This window comes from Pelecanus crispus, chromosome W (genome assembly GCF_030463565.1).
Source record: "Pelecanus crispus isolate bPelCri1 chromosome W, bPelCri1.pri, whole genome shotgun sequence".
NCBI lineage: Eukaryota > Metazoa > Chordata > Aves > Pelecaniformes > Pelecanidae > Pelecanus > Pelecanus crispus.
In genome coordinates, this window is record NC_134675.1 from 12,185,209 (window position 1) to 12,210,717 (window position 25,509).

The window sequence follows — 25,509 nt, forward strand, 5'->3', positions numbered from 1 at the left end:
AGTTTGCAGATTGGGGGGTACATGGGAAGGCATTGGAGGTGCAGTGGGAGACAGCGGCAGGCAGTACTGGGAACTGGTGGGGTTAGACTGAGAGTGCAATGGGGTGCGTAGAGTGCAGCGAGATCGCAGTGCGAGCGCGTTTGAGTGCAGTAGGGTGGCAGTGGGGGCAGTGAGAATGCAGCGGGTGTGCCGGGATCGCGGGCCGGGCTAGAGTGACAGCTCGGCAGCCAATAGGACATCAAGGAGGAGAGGCAGGGGCGGGGTCAGGTCGAGGTCTTACAGTCAGTGGGGTAGCTGAGGGTCACTACCCAATCGCAGAGGCTGCGGCGGAGCAAACGCGAAGCGGCCAATCATGCAGCGGGGAGGGGCAGGGTGAGAGCGGGGGGGGGGGGGGGGCTCCCCTGTGACGTCACGAGAAGGGGATCCACCGGTGGGGTGGGCCCCCGGCCCAATCCAGCCTGCCCCAGGGCTGGGGCATCACCACACCCTGGGGCGGAGATTGACCCCCCCTCAGAACAGGGGGTCACCACCTCAGTGCAAAGGAGGTGAGCCCCCCCGCTGAGTGCTGCTTCCCCCCACTCCGGTGCAGGGGTGCTTGGAGTGGGCTGCTGGCCAGGCATGGGGGTGTCCTGCCAGGAGCACGCTATAGCATGCACACTGCATCCCCTGCCCTGCCCGAAAAGCACTGGACACAGCATAGCTTGGGATGCCCCCTGCCCCCCGCCCGCCAGCTTGGGCACAGGGGAGTGAAAGAGGGGCAGTGGGGTAGGGCTGGACCCCAGACCCTTTCTGGTGAGCCCCCGGCCCTGGGACGCAAGCAGGTGACCCGCACTGTCACCAGGTGGTTTCAGCGGGCCACCTGAAGAGATGAGATGAGAAGAGACGAGATGAGATGAGACAGGTATTCAGCCCCCCTGAGCTGGAAGACAGGGATGGAGAGCAGAATGAAGCCCCCATAATCCAGGAGGAAGCAGTTAATGACCTGCTACACCACCTGGATGCTCACAAGTCTATGGGGCCGGATGGGATCCACCCGAGAGTACTGAGGGAGCTGGCAGGGGAGCTGGCAGAGGAGCTTGCCAAGCCACTTTCCATCATCTATCAGCAGTCCTGGTTAACAGGGGAGGTCCCTGATGACTGGAGGCTTGCCAACATGACTCCCATCTACAAGAAGGGCCGGAAGGAGGATCTGGGGAACTACAGGCCTGTCAGCCTGACCTCGGTGCCGGGAAAGATTATGGAGCGGTTCATCTTGAGTGCGCTCAGCAGGCATGTGCAGGTCAACCAAGGGATCAGGCCCAGCCAGCATGGGTTCATGAAAGGCAGGTCCTGCTTGACCAACCTGATCTCCTTCTATGACCGGTGACCCGCCTAGTGGATAAGGGAAAGGCTGTGGATGTCATCTACCTGGATTTCAGTACAGCCTTTGACACTGTCTCCCACAGCATTCTCCTTGGGAAGCTGGCAGCTCATGGCTTGGATGGGCATACTCTTTGCTGAGTAAAAAACTGGCTGGATGGCTGGGCCCAGAGAGTAGTGGTGAATGGAGTTAAGTCCAGTTGGCGACCGGTCACGAGTGGTGTTCCCCAGGGATCAGTTTTGGGGCCAGTTTTGTTTAATATCTTTATCAATGATCTGGATGAGGGGATTGAGTGCACCCTCAGTAAGTTTGCAGATGACACCAACTTGGGTGGGAGTGTCGATCTGCTGGAGGGTAGGATGGCCCTGCAGAGGGATCTGGATAGGCTGGATCGATGGGCCAAGGCCAACTGTATGAGGTTCAACAAGGCCAAGTGCTGGGTCCTGCACTTCGGGCACAACAACCCCATGCAACGCTACAGGCTTGGGGAAGAGTGGCTGGAAAGCTGCCCAGCAGAAAAGGACCTGGGGGTGTTGGTGGACAGCCAGCTGAACATGAGCCAGCAGTGTGCTCAGGTGGCCAAGAAGGCCAACAGCATCCTGGCTTGTATCAGGAACAGTGTGGCCAGCAGGAGCAGGGAGGTGATTGTCCCCCTGTACTCGGCGCTGGTGAGGCCGCACCTGGAATACTGTGTCCAGTTTTGGGCCCCTCAGTACAAGAAGGACATTGAGTTGCTGGAGTGTGTTCAGAAAAGGGCAACAAAGCTGGTGAAGGGTCTGGGGAACAAGTCTTATGAGGAGTGGCTGAGGGAACTGAGGTTGTTTAGCCTGGAGAAGAGGAGGCTGAGGGGAGACCTTATCGCTCTCTACAACTACCTGAGAGGAGGTTGTAGTGAGATGGGTGTTGGTCTCTTCTCCCAAGTAGTTAGCAATAGGACAAGAGGAAATGGGCTCAAGCTGTGTCAGGGGAGGTTTAGATTGGATATTAGGAAAAATTTCTTTACGGAAAGGGTGGTCAAGAATTGGAACAGGCTGCACAGAGAGGTGGTGGAGCCACCATCCCTGGAAGTGTTCAAAAAACGGGTAGATGTGGCACTTTGGGACATGGTTTAGTAGACATGGTGGTGTTGAGTTGATGGTTGGACTGATGATCTTAGAGATCCTTTCCAACCTTAATGATTCCTAGTTTTTACATTCATTAAAAATAATCCAGCCACCAAGCCAGGAAACACAAAATTGCTACTCTACCCTTAATTGGTTTAGTAGTGGACTTGGTAATGTTAGGTTAATGGTTGGACTGGATGATCTTAAAGGTCTTTTCCAACCTAAATGATTCTATGATTCTGTGATTCTATTTCAGTCAGAAGGGACCTACAACGATCATCTAGTCCAACTGCCTGACCAATTCAGGGCTGACCAAAAGTTAAACATAGTACTAAGGGCATTGTCCAAATGCCTCTTAAACACTGACAGGCACGGGGCATTGACCACCTCTCTAGGAAGCCTGTTCCAGTGTTTGACCACCCTCTTGGTAAAGAAATGCTTCCTAATGTCAAGTCTGAACCTCCCCTGACACAGCTTTGAACCATTCCCACGCATCCTGTCACTGGATACCAGGGAGAAGAGATCAGCACCTCCCTCTCCACTTCCCCTCCTCAGGAAGCTGGAGAGAGCAATGAGGTCGCCCCTCAGCCTCCTTCTCTCCAAACTAGATAAACCCAAAGTCCTTAGCTGCTCCTCATAGGACGTGCCTTCCAGCCCTTTCACCAGCTTTGTCGCCCTCCTCTGGACGCATTCAAGGACCTTAACATCCTTCTTAAATTGTGGGGCCCAGAACTGCACGCAATACTCAAGGTGAGGCCGCACCAACACTAAATACAGCAGGATAATCACCTCTTTTGTCTGGCTGGTTATACTGTGTTTGATGCACCTCAGGATGCGGTTTGCCCTCTTGGCTGCCAGGGCACACTGTTGACTCATGTTGAGCCTGCTGTCAACCAGCACCCCCAGATCCCTTTCTGCAGGGCTGTTCTCCAGCCACTCCTCTCCCAATTTATACTTGTGCCCGGCATTACTCCGTCCTAGGTGCCGAATCCAGCATTTGTTCTTGTTAAATTTCATGCCATTGATGATTGCCCAATGCTCCAATCTATCTAGATCCCTCTGCAAGACCTCTTGTGCCTTGAGAGAGTCAACAGCACCTCCCAGTTTGGTATCATCATCAAACTTGCTAATGGTGCGTTCAACTCCTGCATCCAGATCATTGATAAAAATATTGAACAGGACTGGCCCTAGAATTGAGCCCTGAGGAACACCACTGGTGACTGGTCACCAGCCAGATGTAGCCCCATTCACTACAACCCTTTGAGCCCTGCCCTTCAGCTAGTTCTTCGCCCAGCACACCGTGTACCTGCTCATCCCACAGTTGGACAACTTGTCCAGAAGGATGCTGTGAGGGACGGTATCAAAAGCCTTACTAAAATCCAGAAAAAGTACATCCACCGCCTTCCCTTCATCCACTAGGCGGGTGACCTTATCATAGAAGGATATCAAATTAGTTAAACAGAACTTTCCCTTTGTGAACCCATGTTGACTGTGCCTGATGATTGCATTGTCCTTTAAATGGCTTTCAATAGCACCCGGTATGATCTTCTCCATAATTTTTCCAGGAACTGAGGTTGGACTAACAGGTCTGTAGTTTCCTGGGTCTTCCCTAGTGCCCTTCTTGTAAATTGGAATAATGTTGGCTAGCTTCCAGTCAGCAGGGACCTCCCCAGACCTTTGGTAGATGATTGAGAGGGGTCCTGCCATAACATCCGCTAGCTCCTTCGGTACTCTGGGATGAATCCCAACAGGCCCCATGGACTTGTGATACAGCTGGTCCCTTACAATTTCAGTGTCCACAAATGGAACGTCACTGTTCCTGCAGTCATGGTCCTCCGACTCAGGGGACTGGCAGCCTAAGGTCAGTCAGTGTTATTAAAGATTGAGGCAAAAAACACATTGAATGCCTCTGCTGTTTCTTCATCCCTAGTAGTCAGATGACCATCTTCAACAAGTATTGGTCCAATGTTTTCTTTAGACCTCCTCTTGCTATTAACATACTTAAAAAAGCCCTTCTTGTTATCTGAATCAACACTGGCCAGTTTCAACTCTAGTTGAGCTTTGGCCTTTCATGTCTTCTCCCTGCATATACAAACCACAGCTTGCTTCCAGATTGCACTTGTTCCGAGTCCTTTTAATTTTAGCCAAAATACTCCTCCTAGAAATGTGAAGCCCTGGGTTTTATCCCTGGAGGTGGTGAAGCATCTTTATATAAAGTAAGAATAAACTGTAATATTCCCCTTGGTGTAGGCACCACTCACACTCCAACAGGAAGATTCAATGTGTTTTCTTTAATACGGCTTCCGTTGAGAGCACTGTTCATACATAACAACATACTGCTTAGCACTTGGTTCTCTCAAGGGAAATTTCAGTGGTGGTATTTGAGTGGGGGAAATGGTTTTTATGAGAAAACTTTAATCTGCAAGCCATAAAGGGAACGGTGGCTTTGCATCCCATGGAAAATGTTCTCAGCCTCCACTAACGTGGTTTTATCTTCCTCTGCAGGCTTGCTTCTTAAGATAAATTTATCCAGGATTGCATTTGGTGTAACAATTTGATTTCTGTTGGTGTGAGGCTGATTTCTCACAAGAGTAACTGCCTTAATTTCCTACCACTTGACAGCAAGCACAGCTGCACTTTGTACTTGGAGACTTTGTTCTCACATTCACGGTCTACAAGACATCCTTCCCCTGCTCGCCAGCCATGATGCGCTGAGGCTGCTCCTTCAGCCTGGCATCCCTCTGTGTTGATATATGGGCACTGGATGTCTGCTCTGGGGCTAGAAACGCTTGACTTCCTTGTCCTAACACAAAAAGCAAAGGCTTGCAGGATACGCAGGTCCTACCCCAAGACTCATCCAAAGGAGACAGGTCCAGGTCGCAGTGCTCTGGTGCGTCCCTGGACACCCCCAAAGTCTCATTGCTACAGCAATGCCTCAAAGTTGGCATTGCAAAATTATTTGCAATTTTACACTGTTGCCAAGATCTTCCTCAAAGCCTTTTTAGGGGTTGTTTTGCTCTGGTTTTCCATGTAACTTCATCCTCTTTCCCGTGCTCTTCAGTTTGACACAGCTCCCCTCCTTGAGGAGTGCCCTTTCCTATCTGTTCTCCCGTTCCTTGGCCGTGATGACCCTGCAAATCTCGTTAAAGGACGCGTTCATTTACTGGAAGTCTCCAGCATGCTGCTCTGAGCATTTCTCGTGCTGTCTGCAGGCGCTATGCCCTCCTGGCTGCTCTATTAATTTCTTTTAGCAAGCTCCCTGATTTCTGTGCAGTTCCCTTGATGAAGTTAAACACAGCTCAAGTGGCTTTTCCGCTCGGCAGAGCAGCTCTTCAACAGCCCTCTTCTAAATTGCTGGGGATAAAGTCCCAAGTCCGGCCCCCCTGCGGGTTCCCCCACCAGTGTCTCCAAGAAATTCAATTACCAGCGGCTAAAAATTGTGGTGCTTTGCATCACCGCCACATTTGCCCAGTCTCCTGTGCTACAGTGTCCCCCCTTCCCTGTCCGCTGCTTCCCCCCAGCATGCGACCGTGGCAGCTGCTGTTTGTCCCTTGACACAGCACCCCTGTGATGCTCTGGTCCCTGCGGGTACAGCTAAGCCATTTGTCCTTCAGCTCCATGGCCCGTGCACCCATACCCTCATGCAAAATTGTGCATCCCCTGCCACCCTGCTGCTTTCTCACACTTCCAGGCACTGTGGCACAGGGTGCCACTGGGGCAATGATGGTTCCTGATGCCCTGGGTCCATCCCAGATCCCCTTGTCCCTGCTCTGGGCTGTCATGCTCAGCTCTGTCCCAGATGCATGGGACAGGTACCTGCAGCATGGTGCTGCCCCAGTGGAGGGACCTGGAGAGATGCCCCATGGCAGGAGTAATGCAGGAGCATGCACTGGGGCTGGGCTTGCTCTGTAGCTCCCACCTGGCCCTTGCCCAGCACCCTCCACACTGGGGCTGAAGCTGTGAGGTGTCCCTAACATGGGACGAGGGCTGGGGATGACAGCAGGAGGGTGACACACAGGGCTAGGAGATGGGGGAGAAGGAAGGGTGACCAAACAGGGTCTTCGTGGGTTACACCGGGAGAAACCAGGTCCCTTTGCCTGCTCAGAGCTGCTCCCCCCAGGCTGGCTGCGGCCGGGCTGCTGGCTGCGGGGCTGAGGGGTGGCCAGGGACAGAGCAGGGCAGGTGGCTCCAGTGCCTGTGGTCTGTGCAGCAGTGCCAACCGTGAGTGATGGATGGGTCTGCATGGGGAGGGTAGTCAAGGCTTGCTACTCTGATGAGAAACTCAAGTGACTGCAGGGTGCACCAAGCAAATTGCAAAAGAAGAGAGTAGCTGTGCCATTCTCCCAGCCTTTCATCATCTCCAGAGTGGCACAGTGACAGCTGTGCCTGGCCAGGGAGCAAGCTCTGGCTGCACCCACAGCAGGATTTACATTGACTGTGGTGGAAAGACCTCTTTTCACTGGGGCCCGGCAGCAGAGCGAGCAGGAGGGGGGGCAAGGACCTCCGGGGCAGCAGTGGGGGATCTGCTGCCTCTGGCCATGGAGCTTCATGAGGATGCAGGGAATGCTGGACAAAATGCCAAGGCAGGGACAGAGCAGGATGGTGCATCCCTCCCTATACACCTGTCCCTGCACCCTGCAGAGATAATGCCATCCTTGGGGTCTCATCGCACAGGGACCACCAAATCCCAGGCAACCGAGCTGGTGGCACCAACAGCCATACTGCCACACACACCTCACAGCCCTCAGGGCTAGCAAGGGGCACTGTACTCTCCTGCACCCAGAGAGACCCCAAAGGCTGGGACCTCTCGCCAGCCCCCGCCTGCTGCTGCCTGTTTGGGCGTGGGCGGGCAGGGAGAGGAGGAGGGATGATGGGTCCTGCCTGCGTGCACACAGCCCGCTGCAGGGCTCAATAATTCAGGCCTGACACATTAAAGTTGCATGGCGTGCAATTGCTGTCTGCAATGACAGACTGCATCAGGGCCACTGGCAGACATGGTCAGGCAGCAGTGGCAGGGCCTGGCAGCCCCACAGGGAGGCAGAGCATCCCTGCAGTGGGAGTTAGGGGTGGGAGGAAGTTGTGGGGGGAAGCATGGTCCTGGCCTTTGGGATACCCATTTCCATGAAGCATGTGTCAGAGCAGGGAACACCGGCCCAATGGCACTGACAGCCCAGCAGGCAGGATGGGGCTGGGACACAGTAGGCTGAACCATGGCGATGCTGTCCCCAGGGCCACCTCCCTCTCCTGCATCGCCTGTGTCCCCTGCAGCCTCCCTGGCAGGATAGAAGCCAAGGCGGCTTGTGCTGCCCCAGGCACCTTCCTGGCTGTGTCTGCCCCCACATCCCTGCAGCCACCCGCCCTAGTGGGGCTCAAATCCCCCTATCCCTCCCCAGCATCGAGGAAGCGAAGCTCTTCACCAGCTGTTCAGGGAGTCTGTTGCCATGGGGATGTCAGATGTACCTGATTGTTATAGGGACACTGTTGCCATGGTTATGCAGTTGCTGTGCCTGGCAGAGGCAGGGATGGAGCATCAGGAAGGCTGTTTGCATGGGGGGGGGGGGGGGGGGGGGGTAGGAGTCGCAGGGACCCCAGTTCTCTGGAGTGGGGGAAAGGAATAGTCCAGCCTTCACCCCAAGCGTATCCCCGCAGGGCCGAGGGTGGAGATTATGGGGAATGCACTGGTAAAGCTCACCCAGCCCCATAGGGGTGGACAGGCTGGTGCTCTTGACCCCACAATGAAGGGGAGGTAGCTGAGGGGACCCGGGGGCTCCCATGGGGTGTCCCAGCACACTCCCAGTGAGGCTTGGTGGGAGAGACAGTGCTGCACACCCTGTGCTGGGTGTCCCACGGGAGAGAGCAACTTTACCATGCTTGGTGCCAGGAGCACTGAGCAAAAACCTCTCAGTCCTGCAAGAAGGCCCTGCCCGTCCTGTACTTGCACCCCACCTTGATGCCCCCCCAGGCTGTGCCAGCCTCCTGGGCAGAGGGATGGGCTTCTGCCCTGCTGGGGCTGGGTGGGGGAAGTGGGGAGGGGGATTCCCAGCTCCCAGCAGGCAGCCTGTGGGCCCTGGGGGATGAGCTGGGCTGGCACAGAGTGCCTGGATCCCCTCCAGCACTGCTTGGCCAGGCTCCCTCCCCAGCAGTGTGCTCAGCCACTTGGCCTGTCCTTGAGATGAAAAATGCAGTCGTGAGTTTAATTAAAACAAGAGGGAGAGCTGAGCTGCCCCAGCAGCCTGGAGAAGCAGAGCTGGTGCATGGCTCCTCTGGGCTTCCCCAGGCTGCTCTGCCAGCTAAATCCCCTGCCCACCTCTGCCAGGACCCCCTGGGGGTCAGGACCTGCATGTGCCACCTGGCAGTGTCTGCCGTGGGGCAGGCCAGGGGCTGCGCAGCTGCTTGCAAGGGGAATGTGGCTCTGTTATTGTAGGGTCTACACAAACTCAGCAAACAGTGGGTTTGCACTTCAGCCCTGCAGCAGTGAGCCAGGGGATGTGGGAAGGGTAAGGATGCTGCGAGGAGTGCTGACCACTCCACAAAATTGGGGTGCTTGTGTGCAGGGCCACCTGCCAGGCTGGTGTGCACACCAGGGCAGCACAAGCCCTGTGCTCAGCACGCACCGTGCTCCAGTGTGTTGCTGATGTGAAAGCTGAGCCCCTCATTCTCTGGGGGCTGCTACTGCTGGGAGGATGCAATTGGACTTGGTGAAGTGAGAAACGTTTTTAATTAAAAAAAAAAAATCCTTAATAAGCCCCCTGGCCGGACCAGACAGGGCATTTGGCATGGCAGAGAAAGGGCCGGAGGATGAGCTCTCAGGGGGAGGAGGGTGGCGGGTGCAGGTCCCCCAGCCCCCTTGCACAGTGACTGGGGCTCCTGCCCAGCTGCCTGGGCTGCCTGGCACACCTCCACGCCAGACTGGCTCCCTGCAGCCATTGCCCCCTGCACAGCCCGGAGATGCAGGCAGCAAAGCCCTGAACCTGCCGCCATGGCCCTCGCCAGCTCACCCCTCTTTCTGCTCCTGCCTGCCCTGTCCCCGGTGTCCCCTTGGGCTGCCCCCACAGCTCCCTGAGCCCACCCGGCAGCTGGGGCCCAGCTCCCAAGCAGCAGGTTTAATTAGATTGCAATCCTATTACGGAGCTGCCCACCAGCAGTTGCTATCCCTGTTAGGCATCCAGTAAATCTCCCTGCACTTGGGTTCTGTCCCTGGGGTGCGGGGAGGGGGGCTGCTGGCAGGTGACTCTGCTGAGTCAGGATGTGACCACCAGGATGCAGAGCTTTGCTTGGGGACTCACCCCCGAAGATCCCTGCAGGGTTAGGAAGAGCCGGGAGGTTAGAGCAGTCCCCCGCAGGCGTGAGAAGGGGCAGTGGGGTTTCCCCTCTCCTCTCTGGTCCATCTTGCTGCCCCCAACGAGCTGCAGGGGCAGGGTGGAAACACCCCATCCTTGTGCCACATGCACAGCTCAGCTGTTTGCCACCACACCACAGTCATCACCAGTTCAGGTGGGTGCTGAGCCCGTGGGTCTGACCATGGGGGGGGGGGGGGGGGTGAGGAACAGGGTTGCCCCAACCAGATGGGGGGGTACAGGCCATGCAATGCCCCCTCCCAGTGATGCTCAGTGCCCTGCAGAGACAGGGCAGCTGCTCATGGCTGGTGGCACCAACAGAGACACAAGGTTGCCACTCCACTGCTCCTGGGTGGGTGCACCCACATGTGGGGCAGCAAGGGGGGCTGATTCAGGCAGTGGGGTGACATAACTGGGGCTGTGGGCTGCTGGGGATGTGGCCCCACGCATCGCCACAGCAGGCAGCACTGGGACCACTCCCCACTGGCAGCTTCCCTCAGGGCTATGGGCTCCCCACAGCCCTGCCGGCTTGGGGGGGACCCCAGCTGCCCTGGCACAGCACAGCTCCCCCTAGGTCAGGCATTAACAGCCATCTCACGAGAGCTCAGTACCATGGTGATGTCCTCCCAGCTCTGCAGCCTGTCCTGCAGTGAGCCAAATAGCTGGAGCCCCTGGACCCCCACCTCTTGCCAGCCACCTTGCTCCATGACAGATCTGCGTCAGCTCCAGAGCAGCCCACCGCAGAGTGGGAGCTCTTGCCACAGGACCCTGAGCGAGAGCAGGAGTCCATTGCTATTCCCCCCTCTGCACCCAGCCATGTCCCCTGGGCACCTCCATGGTCCTGCAAAGAGGGGAGTGTGGCCCCAGCTCAGCCTCGAGCCCTCCCCAGCTCTGCACCGAACTGAGCCGCAGCAACTCCTGGAGACAAGTTCAACCAGGCTGTAATTGCAAGAACAGGGCAGCACAGGCGGCTGTGCGCCTGCCCGGAGGAGTCCTGGTGCTCCTGGGATGGGTGGCCAGCAAAGAGAGCAGGTGCTGGGCCCCATGGGGCTGCTGTCGATGACAGAGGAGTCAGCATCAGCTGGTACAAATGCTGTTGATGGAGGCCATGGCTGGGTCAATGAGCCCCAGCTCCTCCTGTTCGTTGATGCAGAGCTGGTACCTGCAGCCCTTGCGCCGGGGCAGGGGCCCCAGGTGCCCACTGGGCTTGGCGCGGGGTGGCAGCAGGAAGCCGACACTGCCGGCAATAAGCAGGTGCCATATGCTGTGGATGTAGAAGTAGTTCTCCTCCGTCTCCACAAAGGCATAGAGCAGCACAGCGGCCACTGCGATCAGCACTCCCGGGCACAGGTAGAAAGCCCAGCGCTTCCAGGTCGGCGGGTAGCAGTGGCGGCGCTGGATGGTGCGAGCCGTCTGCGGTGGGGAAAGGGGGGTCTGGAAGAGGCAGCTCTCGCGGGGATGGGCACAGCCCCTCTGCTGTGGTGCCATGTCCCCCACGAGCCAGGGAAGGTGGTTCATGGGGAAGGATGAAGGCAGCAGAGGGGAGATGCTGGCAGGGGAGTAGGGCTGGACGGCTGGGCAGGATGCAGAGCACGCAGAGCGCGGCCGGGATGGGGACGTAAGGGACAGCATCTCCTTACCCAGGCGATGGCCATGATCCCTAAGGCAAAAAGGCTGGGCCCCAGCAGGTTCCAGAGCCCGTGGCGGTCCATCTGCAGAGCCATGGAGAGCAGCATGGCTCCCAGCAGGTACAGCACCTGTGGGGCAGCAGGGCACATGTCAGGATGGGTCCCTTCCCTGGCCACCCCGCATGCCCCCTCCCCCCACTTGCCTGCTTGACCATGGGCTGGAGCCGGGCCATGGCGATGACGGTGACCCAGACGGACATGAGGGAGCCCAGGAAGTCGCAGAACTGCAACACATCATACTCCATGATGCAGAACACCACGATGCCAGGCTGGTCACAGGCGTGGTAAAACTGGGGTAGGGGGAAAGGGTGTGAGAGCCACCCCACACAGCCCCGGCCCATCGCCTGCCCCCCAGCTGCCCCCAGTCCCACACTCACAGTGGAGAAGAACATGGTGAAGATGTAGATGGCGGCTTCCAGGAGGTAGTGGCTGCGGATGGCGATGGCCACAGGAGGCACAAACATGACATTGCTGAGGCACAGCAGCAGCGTGGAGATGAGCTGGAAGCCGTAGGAGAAAGCCTCAGCATTGTCCGTGCAGCCCCAGCCGTTCCAGCCTGTGGCCGGGGAGAGCTGCTGTTACCCCTGCAGCACCTGCAGCGGCTGAGGAAGGAGCGGGGAAGCCCCTTTCCAGCACCCTGCGGAGAGCTGGCACAGGAGGACTAATGGGGTGCGCAACCCCCGGGGAGGAGGGGAGGATGCCAGGGGGGTCCCCAGGTGCAGTGGGCACTGTGGGTGCCTGGGGAAGTTCTCACCAGCTTTGCACTCGCAGGCAGCATACAGGTAGTCGTTGGCGCGCAGCAGCTTGCACTGGCCATAGATGCCGCAGTCGTTGATGCAGGGCGTGAGGTAGGCACGCAGGTACACCTCGGCTGTCACGTTGGTGCAAGGCTCAAACCTGCAGCGCAGGAGAAGGGGGTCAGCCCCCTCGAGCAGCTCCCACCTCCACCAGAGGCACCTGCCGCACCCAGATGTTGCTGATAATGGGAGACCCAGGGACTCAGCGAGCGTGGAAATGAGCTGCTTTGGTGCTACACGTGGCAGCTCAGAGCTGGTCCACAAAGATCTTTGCACTGCAATTGTCTGTGCCAGGCTGGGCGAGCAGGAGGAATGTGGCTGCACTTAGACCCACTTTGCCTTTAGCAATGCACTCAGCTGGCTCCTATTTCGTCTGGATTTTGCTGTGCAAACACTGTGCCTTGCAACGCCTGCGCGTGACCGTGTTGTGGAAGGACCGACCACAACTGGCAACTCAGTGTGAGCTGGAAACGCAGCAGGAGTCAGAGCAGGCACACCAACCCCCGCTGCCCCACGCCTCCCATGCACGCTGCTCTGGACACACCCAGCACCTCAGCAGCCTCCAGCATGCAGGAACACAGACAGGCCCACATGCGGACAGCATGCACCGAGTGCTGCCTGTGCACGCACAGGCACCCCAACATGCACACAGTGCCATCTGCACACATGCACAGGGTGCATCTGCATGCGTGTCTGCTGTTCCTGTGTGTGTTCACACAGCCAAATCTGCACACATGCGCAAAGAACACACACAGCCCTGTCTGCTTGCACAAACCCGAACACACACGCAGTGCTGTCTGCATGCATGCACCAAATGTGTATGCAGCACCGTCTGCATGCATGCACCAAACACCTAGTGCTGTCTGCATGCATGCACTGAACACACACGCAGCACCGTCTGCACAGCACAGAGCCCCACATGGACTCTCACAAGTACAGACACATGCACACAACAACCCTTCTCCTCTGCAGGGCTCTCAGGCAGACACACGGGCCAGGAGCAGAGTTGCAGACACGGGACCGGTCCCTGGAGATGCTGAGTGGAGCAGGAGCACAGCAGCCTGACCAGAGCTGCCCCCTCATACACACAGCCAAGCCCTGTCCTCGCAGTGACAGCCCAGTCCCCTCCCAGGCACGGGTACAGATGGATGGGCACTGCCACGGAGACAGGCAGGCACCAACAGATGCACGGCGTTCGCAAGCTGACAGGCACTTCCTAACCAAGAGACAGAGGGAAGAGCTGTGGGGGACCCACAGATGGTCAGGCAGGCACAAGCTAGAGCCATCTGTGCCCACGCAGGCACTCACACGGTGACACAGCCCGCAAAGCCACGTGAGTGGTGTCATGCTGGGCAGGGACCAGGTACAACCACAGACCCATGGCACACATGGATGCAGGCCGTGGTGGGAACGTCCCCTCTGGGCACACAGGGAAAGGACATGCCGGGGCTCTTACCCATGCTCCGTGGCACAGAGCGAGCGCAAGCTCAGGTACCAGCTGCCTGTCTGGGGGTAGGGAATCCGCAGGCGGCTGAGGCTGGCCGTGGCATTGACAGAGAGCAGGAAGCCTGCCAGGGACTCTGCAGGCAGGGAAAGCTCTGGGTGAGTAGAGCGGGGGGCAGCCCCTTCCCCTGGGCAGAGCTGGGATAGGGTACCCTGTGCCAGGCTCCAGGGCCAGATGCCCCCATGGTCTCCGCCTTCTCCCACCCAGCCTCTCGCTGGACCCCCCCGTGGGTGGGTGTGACCCCCACAGCCATGGCAGGATGGACACGCACAGCCCAGCCTACCCGTCTTGCAGGTGACTGATGCGTTGTCACGGGACATCAGCGGAACTTCATGGTTCAGACACCCAAACACTGTCGCATTCTCACCACACAGGGAGCTCTGATGGCAGAGGAAGAGACAGCCTAAACCAGTGCTGGGGATGTCCTGTGTTCTGACAGCACCCAGCTCGCAGCACACCACCTAGCAGTGCCCTAACCCACTGCCCATCACCTAAGAACACCCCAAATCCAGGCCATCATCCTGCCCTTAGAGCACCCTAATCTGTGCTCTATCACCCAAGAGCTCCCAAACCATGGCCCATGACCCAAGAGCACCCCCAATCCTGTCCCTCACCTTGTTGCAGCCCCGACATCATCCATCTCCCAGCCCGTCCCCCCCAGGCTGCTCTGCCCCGTCCAGGGTGCAGCATGGCCACCTCACCACATTGAGCCGCAGCTCCAGGTTGAGCACCCCACCGCTGTCCAGCACTGGTAGGAGGTTGATGACAAAGACAGTGGGGCGGTCAGGTGGCACTGACACATTGGGCCCGAAGAAGATGTAGAAATGGACGGAGAAGGTGTCCAGCTCATTGCGCAGCGTGGGGCGGACTGGCCAGCACCGCTCGCCGGCGGGCGAGGCAGTGGGGATAGGGACCAGGTGATTCGTGCCATTGGGGCTGGCGGGTGGAGGGTTGTCCCCCAGTGCCAGCCCACCCGCGGAGCCGAAGGAGTGGGGCATGTTCATGGAGTCACTGGAAGGCAGGAAGGGTGGACGGGCCAGGCTGGGTCGGGAGCAATCTGGAGGGCAGAGCCGTCAGCCTGGGCACCACACAGCCCCTCCAGCCCCCTCTTAGCTCCCATCTCCCCTTCTTGCCCACCACTCACTTGCATCTGCAACACAGCCCCAACGCCTCCCAGTGTCCCCATCCCAGCAGAGCTTGGTATCACCCTGCACCCAGCTGGGGCCAGATCCTGCGGGCATCCTTTGCCCTCCCACCAGTCACCCAAGCAGAGTCAAGACCATGCCCCCTACCCAGACCTCCCTGTGCACTCTCACCTGTGAGCTGCACGGTGACCTGGAAGGAGATGGTGCCCGGCACCCCAGGGTGTTTCTCCACCAGCACATAGTACCAGTGCTGCCAGAAGGGCAGGTCCAGTGACAGCTGGCAGGGAGCATGCTCCCGGCAGTCCAGCGCTGTGGAGTTGTGCAAGGGGGGAGCCTTGGCCCGCATGCGCAGCCAGAGTGGGCAGCCCTCGGCCCCATGGCACCACAACACCTCCACCAGCACACGCGATGTGTAGCTGGGCACAAACACCCTGCGGGACAGTAGTGTCAGGTCCTGCTCCTCAGCATGGACCAACAGAGCTGGGGAGGCAAGCCAGAGGGATGGGGCACCCTAAGCTCCCCACCCTGGGGATGCCTCCTCCTTAGGAGACCCTCTCGCACTCACTTGTAGAGGCAGGAGCGGTTGTGGGGGGCCATACTCTGCTCGGTGACGTAACCGGGGTACAGCGTGGCAATGTTCACCAGGCGCTGCACAATGAGCTGTGGCTGGAAGAGATACTGGCACTCCTCGTAGAGCCCCTGCACCAACAGGACAGTCAGCACGGGGCAGGGGGGGACCGGCCGCACAGAGCCACCATCCCCCAGCTGCTGACCCCGCACCGCGGCAAGGGATTGGGGTGCAGTCTGCCCAGGTGCCCTCCATCCAGATGTGCCCAGGACCCCCACCAAGAGATGTGGTAGTCCTCCTGCCCCCCCATGTGCCCCACTTGGGACACCTGCCCCAGGCACTGCCAGCCCAGGACAGTCAGGCCCCAGCAGAGTCCTGCAGTGAGCCCCGCCACTCCACAGTCCCCCCAAGCCCTTCACCTTGACAGAGATCTTGCCTTCATCTTTGGGCAGGTGGGCAGCCAGGAACCAGTCCCCAGGCAGTGGGCTGGTGACATTGAACACCCCCGTGGTGCGGTTGGGCAGGGTCCAGGTGAGGGTCAGTGCGAAGGAGCCAGGGACAGCCGTGTCCCTGGGGAAATGGGTGTGCAGTGGGTTAATGACAGAGGGAGCCCCTGAGCGGAAATACCTGCAGGAGAGACAGCAATTAGTAGGGCGCAGGTTGGGCATCGTGGCAGGGCCAGCCTGCCCTACACGTGGAGGTCTGTCCTCTGTGCTATTAGGAAGCTCAAAGACATGATGGGGAAGCCGTCTGTAAGCTGGAACCTTGCTGGAGATTGTGAGCTTCCTTGCATGGGTGTTCAAGCAAAACAGTTCATGTATGAGATGCACAAAAGAGTGGAGCCTGCAACAGTCCTGGGAAGATGAATCATGGGGAGTGAGTGAGTGTGTGCACATGTGTGTGTGTGTGTGAATGTATGTGCATATATCATAGAATCATAGAATCGTTTAGGTTGGAAAAGACCTTTAAGATCAAGTCCAACCATTAACCTAGCACTGCCAATTCCACCACTAAACCACGTCCCTAAGCACCACATCTACATGCCTGTGTGCATGTGTATGCATGAGTGCCCCTCATGTGTATGCATGTGTGCATGCATATACATACATGCACATGTGCATGTGCATGTGCAAGCAAGAAGCAGACAAGAGCAGGCAGCCTCCAAGGCAAGTCCAGGCAGGGGGCAGCAGGGGCAGGCAGGAAGGAAACAGACAGGGCAGGCTGCTTACTCACACAGTGATGCTACGGTCTGGGCATTGGTCCCCGAAGGTGCCACCTTGCTCCTTGAAGGTGATGAGGTTCCAGACAGCAATGACTGTGTCTTCGGGGATGTGGAAGTGGAAGAGCTCGATGCTGGCAAAGGAGCGGAAGGGGCTGAGCTTGCGTGGTGTGCGGGTGAAGTAGTGAGTCATGAAGAGCCCATCTGCAGAGGAGACCCAAGGGGCTCTCAGCAGGGTGGGGGGCTGGGGGGGTGCAGCACACCTCCCAGACCAGGCCCACCCAGGATCTGAACATGCCCCAAAACCAGCAGCCTGGAGGCAGAAGGGGCTGGGGCTGTGCCATTTCAGTGTGTCCCCAGGGCTGATGTCAGCTGTCCCAGCTGCATCTCCCAGCCCTGGCAGTCTGCATCATCATGCCTGGTTCAACATTGCCTCAAGCCCAGTTCCTGGAGCTGTGGGCACTCATCCTCTGGAGCCTGAAGGGCCCTCAGCCTTGGCTGCTCAGGCTCTGCCTAGGTGCAGCCCACCTCTTTCAACTCATCGCCCTCTTCAGTGAGGACCTGCTCCCTGCATTTTACCTGTAATAAAGGGCCATTCCTCATGGCTCCAGCTCTGCCCCAACAGGTCAGCTCCCACAGGGACACAGATTCCCCCCCTTCTCTGCCTGCCGAGGAGGCTCAGCACAGAGCCCATCATAAACCACAAAGTCCCACCCCTAGAGCCACAAGAAGAAGGAGCAAGCAGTGCACTTCCTGCACAGCCCCCCAGCTCTCCCGTGGTTTGTGGAGGAGAAATGGTGCACGTGTGCGTGCACATATGCACACGTGGGTGCTGTCTGCATGCACGGCAAAGTGGAGGTGTGCACAGCCCCATGTCTGCAAGGCACTTCCTGCAAGCCCACAGCACTCATTAGGGCCACATCTCCCTGCCCAACTGTCCAACAGTTTGATTTCCAGGGATTTCCAGGAGCCCCGGCAGCAGAGAGGCAGCCACTTCCTTGGCACAGTGGAGACAAGGGAGACCTGGTCTCCAGACAGCACCTGTAACTTCACCCTACCATTGCCACACTTCCCCAGTGCCAGCCTGGGAGACCCATCCATTATTCCCTAGAGATGCACCAAGGACGAGATGCACCTCCCTACAAGCTGCTGGCAAGGGGGATGCCAGCAGAGGATGGGCTGGGAGCAGGGCTGTGCCCAGGAGGACTCATCCAGTGGGGAGTGGGATAGCTGAGAAGGGTTGCTTTGCACAGTATGCACCTGGCTGGGAGTGCGCGCACGTGCTTGTGTGCATGTGTGTTTGTGCTGCATGTGTGCAGCCCCAGCCAGCTGTACACTGACATGCATCTGCTCTCTTGCCTGGAACAAAGGCAGCTCCCCCTCCTCTTTGCTGCCAGCCAACACAAGCCAGGAATGAAATACCTGTCTCAGTGCAAGAGCACCTGATCCCAATTTCCACACCATGAACCACCAAGCCACTCCACAGCTCCCCTCCCCACGTGGGGACAGTGACCTGGCAGGGGACCCCAGGGAGGAGGGGATGTTGAACACAACTCCAGGAGATGGCATGGGGGAAAGCACTTGAGACCCTCCTAGTCCCAGCGCAGTTCCCCATGCCCACTCACCCGGGGCAAGGCAGAGGGAGCCAGCTGCAGGGAGAGGGTCAGACTGAAGCCCCGTGGCGGTGTGGCCAGAGCACAGGGGAGAGTGCTGGAGGACGGAGTGGGATTTCCTATCCATAGAGGAGGGAAAGCAAGTGCTCCTCTGCCCTGGGCTAGCAGCCAGAGCCGCGGGACCCCCCCCGCTTCGGGACCGCAGCACCAGGTCGCGGCCGGTGGACAGCACCACGGACAGCTCCCGCAGCCAACGGTCAGCACAGCGGACCGCTCCCGTGGCCGCCCCACAGCTGCCCCATAGGGGCCCCCGCCCTGCAGCCCGGCCCCGCTGCACGGGCAGCCCCCGGCCAGTTGTCCCCCTCCCCAGGGGTTGCCCCCTCCACACCCTCGTGTATCCCCCTGCCCGTCTCCAAGCCAGCTCCCGTGCCTCATAGCACGCTCATCGCCTCACATAGTCCCGCCGGCGCCCCCCCCGCACATCCCGATGCCTCGCTGCGCGCACATCCCCCTCTCTGCATGCTGTCCATCCCCGCTGCCCCACTGCATGCGCACAGCCCTCTGCCCTGGGGACCCGCTGCATCTGCAGCCTCCCGGACCCACTGCCCATGCATCTGTCCCCCCCGGGTGTTCCACTGCATGTGCACCACCTGCATCCTCCTGGCACACACACCTCTGTGCCCCACTGCACATTTATCTCCATGCCCCACTGCATGGGTACCCCATGCCCCACAGCATGCTTATTGTCATGCCCCACTGCACGCACATCCTTGCACCCCATTGCATAGGCATCTGGTACCCTCTGCACATGCATCTCCGTGCCCCATTATGTAAACACTCCATTGCACACGTGTCTCTGTGTCCCATCACACATGCACCTCGTGCCCCATTGCACATGCACCCCGCACCCAAACTGGGCACACCTCTGTGCCTTGTTGTATATGTACCCCAAACCCCACTGCATGCACACCCCATCCTGTGTTGCACAGACTCACCATGTCCCATTGCATGTGCATCCTGCATCCCATAGCAGGCAGACACTGTAGCCCCACTGCACACACCCCCCTGTGCTCCATTCTCATCCACCCTTTTCCCCATTGCATGCACACCCCACATCCCATTGCTCGTGTACCTCATACCCATCGAAAGCACATCCCTGTGCCCCACTGCACACACCCCCCACGCCCCACAGCATGTAGACCTCCTACCCATTGCACACACACACCCCACGCCCCACGGCACATGCACCCTGCACCCCATTGCATGTGTACCTCATTCCCATTGCACAAGCACTCCTGTGCCCCATTAATGTGCATCCCGGTGCCCCATTGCACATACACCCTCTGCCCCACTGATCATGCACACCATGTTCCGTTCATGTGCACTCCTGCACCCAGTCCCGTACTCGTCCCTGTGCCCCGTCGCATGTGTGCCCCACACCCGTTGCACGCACACACCCCCTCCCCCTCCCCCGCCCCCGGCCCCACGGCACTCACCGGCGGGCGGAGGCAGGAGGAGGGGCAGGAGGAGGAGCAGGAAGAGCGGCAGGAGCAGCAGGGGGAGGCGGAGGAGGAGGAGGGCGAGCAGTCGCCGCTGGCCGCCGCCCCGCCGGTCCATGCCGCCGCGCCGGCTGCCGTAGGGCGCGCACTGCCAGCAGCCCCGCCGCGCACCGTTAGCAGCCCCGCCGCGTACCGGCGCCCGTGACGTCACCCGCCCCGCCCCCGGGGCCGCCCCCGCGCGACCATTGGCCCCGACACACGTCAGTCGCCAGCAGCAATGCCCCGCCCCCCGCGCGCCCCGTTCTTCCCGGGGTGGCCCCGCCGCTGCTCGGGGCACCGAGGGGCAGGGACGGGGATACGGGCTGGGGGACAGGGACACGGGCTGGGGACAAGACAAGACATGAGACTGGGGACAGAGACACGGACAGGGACATAGTCTGGGGCAGGGATACAGGGCTGGGGGACAGGGACACAGGCTGGGGACAAGCACTGGGGCACAGGGATATGGGGCTGGGGACAGGGACACAGGCTGGGTACAGGGACCTGGGGCTCAGGACAAGGATACAGTCTGGGGCCAGGGATATGGGCTGGGGCCAGGGATACAGGGCTTAGGGACAGGGACCTGGGGCTCAGGACAAGGATACAGGCTGGGGACAGGTATATAGACTGGGGGACAGTGGCACAAGCTGGGGCTGGGGACAGAGGGCTGGGGAACACGGGACATGGAGTTGGGATGCAGGTGGCCATGGGGCCAGGCTACAAGGGGGGCATAGGACATAGGTGAAAGGGGCTGTGGGGCTGGGATATAGGGGGACAAGGGGACTACAACACAAGGGGCAAATGGGGTGTCCTGTGGAGAGAGGAAGGGAGGCAGTGAAGGCTACCTATGGGGGCTGTTTAATGGGGGGTCGGGTGGTTTTCTAACAGCGGCTACCATCTTATTATAATAAATTAGAATATTTATCTTATAGAGGAGGTGTCCAGAAGAGGGGTCTGGGCACCACCTGCAGGGATGAGGGCATCTCGACTGGAAACAATCTCATCACACTTCCCCAAACTCCCCTGACATCATCCCCAAACTCCCCTGACATCACCGTCCTCCTTGGCCACGGCAGAGATGGGCAGGTGATTCGTGGGCACAGCCCCATTCCTGGGGGTGCTCTGCCCTGCACTAGCCCCGCTCCCACACTGTGCCCCCAGGAGCCGCAGGAGGGAGCAGCCGCCCCCGGCTGGGGGAGCGTCGAGACGGGGTGAGACCGGGCACTTGGGGCTGGGAGGGGGCTCACACAGACCACCAGGTCTTGGGGTAGGGGGGCCCAAGCGAGAGGGACAGCTCTGCCCTGTGCCGGCGCTGCTTTCTCCCTGCAGGCTGCAGTGGCTCCACCACAACCCCCAGACCGTGTTTTTTCGGGACCATTCGCCCTGGCACTGGAGCGACTTCACCGCCCACCTGCGGGTGCTGAGCTGCACCGACCGCACCGGCCTGCAGTGCCTGGACACCCGGGTGAGCCCAGGAGAGGGGGCAGGCACAGGGCTGGCAGCAGGCGGGGGAGAGGGTCCCCCAACCTGGGGTGCTGACAGCACCCCAATTTGCTGCTGCAGGCCCCTGAGAGATGCCACTTTGATTTGTTCAAGGTGGGTGAGGAAGCCGGCTGCCAGCAGGGTGAACACGTGGTGCTGCCCATGTACCTGGGTAGGGCTCACCCCTCCCAGCACTTCGTCACCAACCAGGTGAGTCCCGCCACACACAGGGGAACAGCCAGGAGTCGGGAGGGACACACGACCCCAGCACAGCACCGGCACCCAGCGCCCACAGGGCAGGGGGATCACCCAGCTGAGAGGGGCTGCCACAGCCTGTTGGGGTGAGCCTCACTGAGCTGTGATCCCCATCCCAGTTCTCTGTGTACGTGCTGGACAAGCGGTTGCTGCTGGTGCCTGCGCTGAAGTGAGCACACATGATGAAGGCCCCCCCTCTCTTTGCCCACATGGTGTCGGGGTGGCCCTGGGAGGAGCCATAAGGCTCTGCTTGGCACTTCCCGCACCCAGGAGCTGCTGCAATACCAGAGTGAGAGACGGGGCTCTGTGGTTGCTGCTGGGCTGGGTCTTCTCTGTGCCCGCGTCCCAGCCTCCTCACCACTGGGACAGGCTGCTGCCCTGGCATCGGTGCTCACTGGGCAATTTTTGGCATATCCTTCCACAGGGGGCAGCCGGTCAGACTGCCAGCTGGTGGGGCATCCGCAGAAGCTGCACAGCATCATCGGCTGCCTGAAGCACCTGCCTGCCCAGCTCCCACACGGCCACTGCCTGCTCCAGCAGCGCCTTGGTGTCCCTACTGCAGGTGGGTGTCCCATGCTGTGGTGGTTTGACCCTGGCTGGATGCCAAGTGCCCACCAAAGCCACTCTATCACTCCCCTTCTCAACTGGACAGGGGAGAGGAAATATAACGAAAAAGCTCGTGGGTCGCGATAAGGACAGGGAGATCACTCAGCAATTACCATCACAGGCAAACCAGACTTGACTTGGGGAAAATCAGTTTAATTTATTGCCAATCAAAACTGAGTAGGGTAATGAGAAATAAAACCAAATCTTAAAACAACTTTCCCCCACCCCTCCCTTCTTCCCGGGCTCAACTTCACTCCCGATTTTCTCTACCTCCTCCTCCCAAACAGCGCAGGGGGATGGGGAATGGGGGTTGTGGTCAGTTCATCACACGTTGTCTCTGCCGCTCCTTCCTCCTCAGGGGAGGACTCCTCACAGTCTTCCCCTGCTCCAGCATAGGGTCCCTCCCACAGGAGACAGTCCTCCATGAACTTCTCCAACATGAGTCCTTCCCACAGGCTACAGTTCTTCACAAACTGCTCCAGCATGGGTCCCTTCCATGGGGTGCAGTCCTTCAGGAGCAGACTGCTCCAGCGTGGGCTCCCCCATGGGGTCACAAGTCCTGCCAGCAAACCTGCTCCAGCGTGGGTTCCTCTCTCTCTCCATGGGTCCACAGGTCCTGCCAGGAGCCTGCTCCAGCATGGGCTTCCCATGGGGTCACAGCCTCCTTTGGGCACATCCACCTGCTCTGGTGTGGGGTCCTCCACAGGCTGCAGGTGGATATCTGCTCCACCGTTAACCTCCATGGGCTGCAGGGGGACAATCTGCTTCACCATGGTCTTCACCACAGGCTGCAGGGGAATCTCTGTACCGGTGCCTGGAGCACCTCCTCCCCCTCCTTCTTCACTGACCTTGGTGTCTGCATAGTGGTTCCTCTCACATATTCTCACTCCTCTCCCCAGCTGCAGTTTTGTGTCCCATTGTTTTTTTTTTTCTTTCCCCTTCTTAAATATGTTATCTCAGAGGCACTACCACCATCACTGATTGTCTTGGCCTTGGCCAGCGGCAGGTCCTTCTTGGAGCTGGCTGGCATTGGCTCTATCAGAGAGGGGAAGCTTCTAGCAGCTTCTCACAGAAGTCCCCCCGCTGCCAAAACCTTGCCATGCAAACCCAATACACATGACTTCCTGGGGTGCAGGTCCTGGCAGGAGGACATGGCCCTCAGGCTGCAAGGATGGAGGGGAAGGTACAGCTCTTGCTGTGCCCTGGGTTTGGGGGTGAAAAAGCAAAAGCAAACCCCTGAACAACCCCATGCACAGGGTGGGAGATTAAATGCCTAGAAAAGGATGTGGGGGGGCAAGAGCCAGCAGTGGGCGTCCTCATTGGGTGTATCGAGCACCTGTTTGATGGCAGCCTGGTCTGGGGACTGGGGGCAGTGGTGGGAGGAGAGGATGAGCTTCAACCTGGCACAGAGGCAACAGGTGCTGTGAGAGCAGCGGTGGGGGCAGAAGCGAGCCCGCGGCAAGCACAGTCTCTCGGCCAGCTTCATCTCCTCCCTCACCCACCAGTCCGAGCTGCATCCCAACCTGCCCACTCTGGAGATGCTTTGGAGACCTCCCAGTTGGAGCAAGAGGTTTTCTGGGAGGTGCCCACGTCCCACAGGGCAAAAGGCCCATCCTGGTGCCAGGTGCTTTGATGTTCTTCAGTGGCCCGACTCATGGGTACATGAGCATCTACGCGACTGTCCTGGTTTTGGCTGGGATAGAGTTAATTTTCTTCCTAGTAGCAGGCATAGTGCTGTGTTTTGGATTTAGGATGAGAATAATGCTGATAACACACTGATGTTTTAGTTGTTGCTAAGTACTGCTTATGCTAGTCAAGGACTTTTCAGCTTCCCATGCTCTGCCAGGTGCACAAGAACCTGGGAGGGGGCACAGCCAGGATAGTTGATCCAAACTGACCAAAGGGCTATTCCATACCATATGACGTCATGCTCAGTATATAAACTGGGGGAGGGTTGGCTGGGGAGCAGCGACCGCTGCTCGGGAACTGTCTGGGTATCGGTCGGCGGGTGGTGAGCAATTGCTTTGCAATTTGCATCACTTGCTTTGTATATTATTATTACTATTATTATTATATTGTTATTATTATCATTATTATTTTACTTTATTTCAATTATTAAACTGTTCTTATCTCAACCCAGGAGTTTTTCTCACTCTTACTCTTCCGATTCTCTCCCCCATCCCACTGGGGCAGGGGTAGTGAGTGAACGAGCGGCTGTGTGGTACTTAGTTGCTGGCTGGGGCTAAACCACGACAGGCCTTTTTGGCACCCAACGTGGGGCTCGAAGGGTTTAAGATAATAATAGATTAACCAGAGTGTATTAAGGAATCTGTTAACAGTTGCCAGTCACAATATTAGTTCATCTGATCTGCACCATGCTCCTTTTTTTTTGCAGTACATGTTAAAGTTTGGTGTTGGTTTGTGCAGTGTGCTATGCTCTGCAGTGATTAATGATCTTTTTCTTGGGAGGTTCCTTATCAAAACACGGACCTTGAGCATTATTTGGTATCTGGGGTTTGTGCTGAAGCCATTACTGTAGTTGGGGTACCACCTCATGGAGAGAATTAGCAATTATACCTCTTCCTCTGAGAGCTTTGTTGTGGAGGAAATACAGAATAGTACCTTTGCTACCTTCTTCCATGATGTTTCCTCCTTCATTACAACAACTTTTCAGTATCTTGAACATCCTTGGGTAGTTAAGATACTTCTATTGATACGTTTTGGGAATACTGTTTCGGTTTTGACAAAGGTTAGTAAGCAATTTAAGAATATCATCCAGAGATCTACCCCAAGGCTGGATAGTTATGAGTGGCAGGGTGTGTGGGATAGTATGGGCAAGTACCTAGGGCAGTGGGCACCTCCAGTGTTTTGGAACTTCACTCCTGAACAAGTGCAGAATCCTGAAGAACTAGTAAAGTATTTGGAAAAAGTATGTTGTCACCCTGGCAACTCCAGAGAGACACAAATCATTACAACATGCAGGGGGCTGGCCCATGCCTACCGAGCCCTGTTCAACACTATTCACTACCCTCAGGTGAAAGAGAAGGTCTCTGGATCTGATGACAAAATGACAGGCACTGCAGCTACTCCAACCTCGGCCACAGGCACTGCAGCCACTCCAACCCCGGTGACAGGCACTGTGGCTAAACCAGAGAACCAACCCGCGCCAGTATCAGTTGCCCCTATACACAAGAAAAAAATACACGAGGAAATCAGCTCATTTAGTAAGGGATGAAGATGAACCAGGGCCATCACGGGAACCAGAGGAGGAAGAGGCAGAACCCATAAATTGGA

General features: G+C 58.1%; 1 protein-coding gene across 1 annotated transcript; it reads right to left on the reverse strand.

The window, feature by feature from the left end:
* Positions 1-10,877: 10,877 nt before the first annotated feature.
* LOC142596433 (transmembrane protein 8B-like) lies at positions 10,878-19,432 on the reverse strand. Its single transcript, XM_075725530.1, has 13 exons — positions 19,330-19,432; positions 16,736-16,925; positions 15,922-16,129; positions 15,500-15,633; positions 15,106-15,365; positions 14,491-14,846; positions 14,073-14,169; positions 13,756-13,865; positions 12,243-12,414; positions 11,866-12,044; positions 11,632-11,778; positions 11,441-11,557; positions 10,878-11,213 (listed from the first exon to the last, which is right to left on the reverse strand). Exons 1-13 carry the CDS (start codon positions 19,430-19,432, stop codon positions 10,878-10,880), a joined length of 2,409 nt encoding a protein of 802 aa, XP_075581645.1.
* Positions 19,433-25,509: the final 6,077 nt, after the last annotated feature.